This window comes from Olea europaea, chromosome 23, assembly GCF_002742605.1.
Source record: "Olea europaea var. sylvestris chromosome 23, O_europaea_v1, whole genome shotgun sequence".
NCBI lineage: Eukaryota > Viridiplantae > Streptophyta > Magnoliopsida > Lamiales > Oleaceae > Olea > Olea europaea.
Window position 1 is genome coordinate 683,716 of NC_036259.1, and position 9,060 is coordinate 692,775.

Sequence of the window (9,060 nt, forward strand, 5' to 3'; positions counted from 1 at the left end):
ACGTTTTGATATATTTTGTTAGTAATGAAAAAAGGATTTGTGTAAATCATTCTAAGAGTCTGTTTGTCTTTCATTATGGGAGAAATTATAGAGTTTTGAATAGTATATTTTGAAAAACGTGTGATTAAAATTTAAATTTTTTTTATTAATTTGTGTGTAGAATATTTTATTTTATGAATATGTGACGAAAAATATTATTATAGTAGATAATTTAATTTGTTAAGCTAAATTTCTAAACACAGGTGTCTCATTTTTATTTTTATTTTTTCGTTTTTTGTGAGAGAGAGAGAGAGGAGGGAATCTTACAGCAAGTGTAAGAAGAGCTGGACTTTGAATGTTGAACCTTTTTCAGAGTTGGAGAAGGGAAGAATATTCTTTGGTCACGACAGTTCAACTACTAAACTCCAAACATATATTCTAAACAAACAAACACACACCAAAAACATCATTAGATTATGATTAAACTTTTGCAGGAAAAGTCAGCCCACAAATAGACGTCTTTTCTAATTTCAAAAAATTCACTGCCTTTGTCAGTAATTGTCACGGCTATTTTAAACAATTAGATCTCTTAAAATTCACTAGAAGTTTAGTAATTTTTTAAGGAAATTGCTAGTGTACAATGCAATTTCCAACAGGAGTCTGTCCCACATGAAAAAAATACATCGGAGCCTGCGATTGTGAGGATCTGGTAGGAATCTGTAAAACACACCCCCTGTAAATGTAACAGAGCCCATTTTTTAAGTCTGTAATTATGCATTAATTAGCGTTTCCCTACTATATAAATACGAATGTAATGCTTTGACAAATTCTAAGTACACAACTCATCCTGAAAGGAAATGAATGAAAAAAATAGCATGTTGTATCAATGAAGAGTTTTAAGTCTATTTCATTTATATTAGATCGGTACAAAACTCTGTTCGAATTTTTGAAACGGTACAAAAGAAAGTTGGGTCAAATGAATAAATGGATAGGGCATTGTTTAGGTCATGGAATAGATGAAGTAGAAAAAAAAATTTGTTCAAGAATGAACACACACACATATATATAGGTTTGAGTTTGATTTCGTTTTCTTGTTTGTTTTATCTATTTAAACTTGCTGAGGGGTTTGTAAAACTCTAGTGTATATGTAGCATCCTTCCCCCTTTAATAAGATTATCACGGCTGTTTTGAAAAAATGGATCTCTTAAAATTCAGTAAAAGTTTAAGTAATTTTTTAAAGCTGTAATTATGCAAGAATTAGCGTTTCCCTACTAATTACTGAATATATAAATACGAACAAAACACTTTGACAAATTCTTAGTAAACGACTCATCCTGAAAGGAAATGAATGAAAAAATTAGCATGTTGTATCAATGGAGAGTTAAGTCTATTTCATTTATGTTGGGCCAGTAGAAAACTCTGTTCGAATTCTTGGAACGGCACAAAAGAAAGTTGGGTCAAATGAATAAATATAAACTTTATGGATTTTGGCAATGCAACGTAATTGAACTCTCATATGATTATTCATGAGATTCTGAATTGATTAATATTTCTAGTCTTTTATTATTGATATTTACTGTGTGTATATATATATACTTTCAAACAAAATGCTTACATAAATTAACTAAGTGCATGTTATAGGTTTAAAAATTGTGCTTATAAATATCTCATAAGTGAATTATACAATAAAAAAAATGTTTTTTTTTTCAATCAAGATAGAAATAAGTAAATTGGTTGTATAGACATTAAAAAAGAGTTAGAGTCAAGAAAAAAGTAATAATTCAACAATCAAATATATATCCATTTAATTTACCAATCCCTTTTTCCTTTCTTTGCCTCCTTGCACAAAAATGTTCACTATTTTAGTTGGGTGTGCAAATAAATGGTCAAGTGGAGACTGGAGTAGTTTTGTATTTTTATTTTTTTATTTTTGTAAAAATTTTCTTGGATGGTAAAGTGGGACCAGAGCCAAACTGTCGTAAGGTCAAATTACTCTCTTTTTTACTCAAAATTTCTCAGCGTTTTGTTTTATACTTAGTTTGAAAGTTTGGTACGTGCATGGCTTCTGCATTCTTTGTGAAAATTAATGAAACAAATGATATGCCAAAAAAAATAAAAAAATCCTTTGAGTTTACTACTACACATCACATGTACGATGTTTTTTTTTTTTTTTATTTTATTTTAAGACAATTATGCATACATATTTTAACATTAACACGAGAATAATTTCATTTTTTATTAATTAGCATAACATGTGGGAATATTTAGTACATTTGATGGCACGGTATAATTAAAAATATTTTATAAAAAATATAAAATGATCAATCCTGAGTTTATTCTTAGTGAGCTGGAATAATATAAATGTCACGATGTTAATTTAAGTCGGGTTTTATTTAATAATAATATCATTTATATTTGACCCTTATTAGTTTAATAATTATTACCTCAAGTTTAATTAAAAATGTGTTCAAGCTATTCAACTTGTTTGATTTCTTAAGGTGAGTTCGACTAAGTTCCAAATTAATCAAAGATGAGTTAAGTTGTTGAAAGTTCAAATATTATAATTTAAATTTTTGGGACGCTGATGTTTTAGATTAGAATAAGGATTTTTAGGCCACATGTTCTACAATTGTTATTATCAATTATAGTTTCTAACTAAATTTAATTTGTCGTAACAAATTATCTTCTTGTTTCTTCTTCTCAAATCCTAATCAATACAATTGGAGGAAAAGCAATCAACTTGCACAAAATCTCGCTTGAATTTACAATTTTACTGATCGAACAAAGAGAGATATAGACTATTGAATTAGAGTTCTTGAATTTTGGATTCTTGTTGATTGTAATTTATATGCTATGTTCTACTATTAGATTCCATCGATAGAAAATGATATTAGATTAATACATGCATAATATTTGCTTACAGTCTCATCTAAAAACTTAGGCTCTGTTTGGCACCCATTTTTATCAAAATGCATTTTTCTCTCTCTTCTTTTCAATCACACATTCTTTATTAAAATAATATTACACGTAAATCAAAAACTTTTTCTTATTTTTCAACCACACATTTCCTATCAATTTACTATTCAAAAATTCATTTTCACATAAAAATTCCTACCAAACACCCTCTTAAAATGGTGAGAAATATGTAATGAAAAATTACAAAATAGTTAGAATTTTTAATCGAATTTAGATAAAATCTTATACTTGAGGTACCCTACCAAACATGACTGTAACCCATTACGATAAACTAGACATAATTAATTGAAATGTGAAATTAATTAAACCAACGAGTCACATTCACCGTATATATTTATGTTTGGTGGTTGGAACTAAGTTTTATACAAAAATAATATAAAAATTAAAAAGCAAAACAATTATGGGATTATCATTCCAATCAAAAGGCATTGAGTCCAACTTTCTCCAGCCCTCAATCATATGTGTCATCATTCACTTTGCCAAACTCCCACTCCTTCCCGCACCCCCACACACCTCAGGTTCTTCTCTACAACTTTCATTTTTTTACCACCTCCCATGAAAAACCAATATTCTTTTTTGAGAAAAAAGTTTATATTCTGCATATTCTCACAAAAGCAATAAAAATCTGCATTATAAGAGAGAGAGAGTGGACATTTCTCCTTTGTGTTGCTTAAGATTAGCCATTCATTCTCAGTCTAGTTTTTCTTGCTTCCAAATCTAATACTCCCTCTGTGTGTGTGTGTGTGTGAGAGAGAGAGAGATCTAAATCTACATCTTTTAGCTAGTGTCGTTAAGGTGGGTATCAGAGCTAAAAGTACCTTTAGCTCCTTTTTTGCGTAATTCCACATTTTTGCTTGAAAGTATATTTATTGAATCTCTCTTTTAGATTGAATTTGAATCCTAAAGGGAAGACGTATTGAGAAATTGTGAAGAAGATGATAGATAAGCTAATTTCAATTGGTTCCACTGATCCAGTCAGTGGATCCAATCCTCAACCTGCAGTAAAGAAGAAGAGAAGCCTTCCGGGAACCCCGGGTAATTATTCTTACATCTTTATATGTTCATAGATTTTCCAGCATGAGTATTTTCAATATCTTTTCTTAACTATCTTAGTGTTATTCCATTAAAGACACGATAATAAATCTGTTATTATATAGATCCTGAAGCAGAAGTGATAGCCTTGTCCCCAAAGACTTTAATGGCGACCAACAGATTCTTATGTGAAATCTGTGGAAAGGGTTTTCAGAGGGATCAAAATTTGCAACTCCACAGAAGAGGACACAACCTGCCATGGAAACTGAAGCAAAGGAGTAGCAAAGAAGTGCGAAAACGAGTTTACGTCTGCCCAGAAAAGGGCTGCGTCCACCACCATCCTTCGAGGGCTCTCGGAGACCTAACCGGCATAAAAAAGCACTTTTGTCGAAAGCATGGGGAGAAAAAGTGGAAGTGTGAGAAATGCTCTAAACGATATGCTGTGCAGTCAGATTGGAAAGCGCACTCCAAGACTTGTGGTACTAGGGAATACAAATGTGACTGCGGGACTATATTTTCAAGGTAATTCATCGCACTCTCGTTTACTTTATCATTACATTGGCAATTTGGCATCCTATAAGGAAGAAGAATTCTGTCAACAGCCCAGAAAAAGATAATCAAAGAGATCAATGAAACTCTCTCTCTCTCTCTCTGTGGGTTTGAAAAGTGAAAGGGCACTAGTGAATAATAATCAAGATCTGTTTGTTTTTCAGTACCATGTTCCAAAAAAGATGCCTATTTTGCCTCTTATCAATAATTATTGGACTTCTTGTTATGCTAGGATGATATGTACTTATAGGCTTTGAATAATTCAGAGATTATATATGCTTGCTCACCTCTTGGTGGATCGTTTAGAATACGTTTATCGTGCAGTAATAGATAGAACTAAATAGTATTATAGATTTTGTTTTAGTTTCGTTTCTTCTCTAATACTATCCAAAAATTTTACAATAGAGTACATCTCTAGTGTTTATTTTAGACTGACGAATTGTTTTGGAACTAATTCTTGTGAATAGGAGAGATAGCTTCATCACTCACAGGGCATTTTGTGATGTCTTAACCGAGGAAACAGAAAGAGTTAAAGCAGCATCTCAAATGGAAAACCATGCAGGGCATATCAATTATCAGTTCTCATTAGGGCCTAATATGGGGCAGCATTTCTCTTCCATTTTCAAGCCAACTTCAAGCAACCCTCAAAATGTCAATTATCCAATGACAAGAGGCATTTCACTGTGGAATATGAGCCAGCAGCCTCTCCAAAGTCAAGAAACACTATACAAAAATCTCCAAGAAATGCATCAAATGGGAATTTCTGTCAGTTCTGGAGGTGCGATATACAGTTGTTCTGATCCACTTGTTAATCCCTGCTCATCAAACCCTCCTGCACCATCCAGTAGTTATCAGTTGAATTGGGATTTTGCTAAAAATCTTAATCCCTCAAATGCTGCTGATAATCAGTTAAACTGCAATTCACTTCCTTTGAGTAATATTAATGTTAAAGATGTGGGAAATCATCAACTTGCTGGGAGTGTTCCGTCCTTGTTTAGCACTCAACAACAATCCCATCAACAATCCTCAGTAGCAAACACGTCTGCTACAGCTTTATTGCAGAAAGCTGCCCAAATAGGAGCCACCACAACTGACCCATCGCTCATAGGGAACTTTGGCCTCAACTGCACCAAAAATCAAGTCCAAAACGCAGTAACTACTGGTCTTGGCAGTGATTTTTCTGCATTGAATCAGCTTCAAATGTACCCATCTATGAGCCATCATATGCAGAATCAAGAAAACTTCACAGAGGGAGAAACCAGGGATTTTCTTGGTGTAGGCATACAGTCCATCTGCCATCCATCATCAATCAACGGATGGATATGATTGTCATGGGGAGTTAATTTGCTGATTTACATGATTATTTTCTCGAGGGAAGGTAGTTAAAGATTAATATAAAGGGGAGTTTGATGCTGAGAGAGAGGATGGGATAAAGGTGGCATTTAGTGGTGGATGAGAGCCAAAAAGCTGAATACAAAAAACTATATGTATATCCGAGAATTGAAGTGGAAGATCCATGCATATTCTACCAAATGGTGGCATTTTTATTTTTTTAGCAAAAGGGAATGTGAAGTGGCGGCAAAGGGAATGGCCCTTTTCAACTCCATTATTGCAATATGTTCCATTTATATTCTAGTTGTTATCTTCACAAACTGAATTTTAAAAAGATGGAACCCTACAATGGTAGAAAAGCCCAAATCTAATTTAGGTAGGATTTATTGCTTCTTAATCCACAATAAATTGCAAAATCTTCTCTTTAGTTAGCCTTTCAAGCTAGCTAGTAAACTGAAATCAAGATTAGCCATGTAGCATTGGAGAAAAGCTTTTCCTATAATCTCCACTTAAAAAAGGGTTTTCTCCTTTTTTTTTTCTACACAATTTTTTGGATTATTATTAACAAAAATAAATTACGTTGCTTGACCATCCATGGACATGAACTGCAAAGGAGGACATAGGGTATGTAATTAGCAATAATATCAGGGTCCAGATAGGATGACCACTCACAAACAAGGAAAGGGACAAGACCTTCATCGAAGAGGTGAAAACCTCTTTGATACCATGTAGTTGAGAGCAAAGAACTAGGCTAAAGAAAAAAAAAATTAAAATTAATTGAATAATCAAAATATATTATAATATTTAGTATTTATATGCAACTGACTTTACGATTTTAAATTCTAAGGGTGTCTTCACTACATGGTGCTAGACTTCCTTGTATAGAAAGACGTTTGTTGATTTCAATATCTATTTTCCTTAATCTGTGTCAAGTATTGTAAAGAAATATAGTGTCTCACCGGCCAAGTATTCTGAACCCTAAATTTCAAAAACTTGGCTGTGTTGAATGTTTATCTGACGGGGGAAAGGAGAACATAGGTGGGGTCTTGTAACATGCAACCATCATCTTTTAAAGGGCAATGATTTTGTCTTAATTCTCTGGCTCATTCGAACAAGAATAATGCTGTTTGTACAAGCTGGGTTATAGACTACTATGTGGCAGTCTATAATTAACTATTTTAAATTTGTGTTTTGCCTATTCCAAATCCATTAAAAAGATATTATGGGGCATTTTGTATCTGTGTCAATGAACTTCATATGTAAGTCAGCCAACTTCGACCTAAGTTTCAATTCGGTTAATCAACTTTTAAATGTTTCCATCAAATCATTAAACTTTATAATTATTTTAATCCAAGTCGTTGTTATATGTTGTGGATGGTAAAACTTGATAGAATGTGGACGTGGATAAAATCAGAGTCGGGCACAGGCAAATGAGGCCTGCGCCTCAGGCCCAAAACCACAAAGGGCCTATTTTGGTCCAAAGTTTTTATTTTTTTATTTTTAATATTGAAAGAAGGAAAATTGTTTTTTCATTAATTGTGAGATGATTGAGATATTTGTTTGTTGTTTTAATCTTAAGTTTTAAGTTAACAATATATTGCATAATATATTGTTAAATTTTGCATTTACATTCATTTTGGGAGCCTAAATTTTTGGACTTCGCCTCGGATCCCGACAATCACAGGACCGGCCCTTGATAAAACTATTGGCATTCGAGGTGCATGATTTTAATCTGAAAGTCGTCAAACGTGATTCATTCACCAATTGACTAAAATCCCAACCTTGTTCTTGTAACTTTACGAAAGGAATGAGATAATTAAGGAAGAGATTAGGCATCGGATCAATATGAAATCAACCTAGAATTTAACTCCAAACGCTGCTTCTCTGTGTCACCGTGGAGAGATGGCTATTCTCTAAACACCTTGGAAAGATGCTAACCCTAGACGATGGATTTTTATTTTATTTTATTTTTTTGAAGATATCAGATTTGTTAACTTCTATTTTTTTTCCAATTTCTCGTTATTATGTATCAATTACAGTATTTTCTCTTCCGATTTGGATGCATGAAGCCCTGGCCCAAGCCAAAACACTAACATAAACAGCATCTTTTTCTGGAGCAAAAAATTCCAGCAGCAACCAAACGAAAGAAAATGAAATTCATCAAGTCTCCGTTCATCGCTGCAGATTTTTAAGGCTGGCGCGTGCCTCTCCATTCAACAAGACAATGGCTCGATGCATGTCGGCATCTCCGTCTGGCCCTGCTCCTTGGTCCTCGTCAAGTTCGTCGAGCTTATATAGCCATTTCTGAATTCATCTTGATTGGCTTGATCTTATTAAGGAACTTTGATTTCTATTTTCTACAACACAAAAGTTGAATTTTCTCTTTACTAACATTGTAGATTCTCATAGATGGAGAAAAAACAGAGTAGGAGAATCAGTTTGAGGAACCTATAGACAAATACGGGACTTATGAGCTCTACATATGATTTGGCACTTGTTTGATGCCTATTACAAAGAGAAATTGTGGTTAAAAAATGGAGAAAATTTTTAAATTTACTTACATAATATTTTATTGTATGAACGTGTAGTTTAAAATGAACTTCTTTTTTGCAGGGATTAAAATTAACTTTTTAACATATTTTGATAAAATTTGATGAAATGTGTGGCAGAAAAGTTGTGATCGCATAAAATGTATAATTAAAATATATTTCTATCAAACTAAGGCTAAATATGAGAAATAAAGAGTTTTAAATTAAAGAGAATCAAACAATGGCACATGCAACTTATGGATATTATGATCACATAGTCATTAGCTATATAAATAATGTAGGTTCTGAGCCGAATTAGCGGTTCGATACGGTTCTAATAACCATGACAATAACTCCCATGACAACCACCACATCAAGCCATCATAGGGGCGGACCTAGACTATTTGTGCTGTGGGATCGAAAATTAAACATAAAATATAGTATTAATAAAAATAAGTTAATACATATTTTGATAATTTGAAAATGTCGTATAATTACATCATTATCAATATTGTCAAATGAGTTTTTGCTACTTGTATAGTTACTTACCATTTCGTTGACAAATATTGAGTTGACAGCGAGTAAATCAAATTAAATATAAAAAGTAAATGAATTGAAATAAAATTCAAATTTAATTCAGGAAGTAAATGAAATTCAAATTTAA

General features: G+C 32.6%; 1 protein-coding gene across 1 annotated transcript; it reads left to right on the forward strand.

Moving 5' to 3' along the window:
- Positions 1 to 3,444: 3,444 nt before the first annotated feature.
- Positions 3,445 to 6,209, forward strand: LOC111372062 (zinc finger protein MAGPIE-like). The gene is made up of 4 exons (XM_022994218.1): positions 3,445 to 3,750; positions 3,862 to 3,990; positions 4,113 to 4,509; positions 5,004 to 6,209. Exons 2-4 carry the CDS (start codon positions 3,891 to 3,893, stop codon positions 5,860 to 5,862), a joined length of 1,356 nt encoding a protein of 451 aa, XP_022849986.1. The 5' UTR covers positions 3,445 to 3,750; positions 3,862 to 3,890; the 3' UTR covers positions 5,863 to 6,209.
- The last annotated feature ends 2,851 nt before the right edge of the window (positions 6,210 to 9,060 follow it).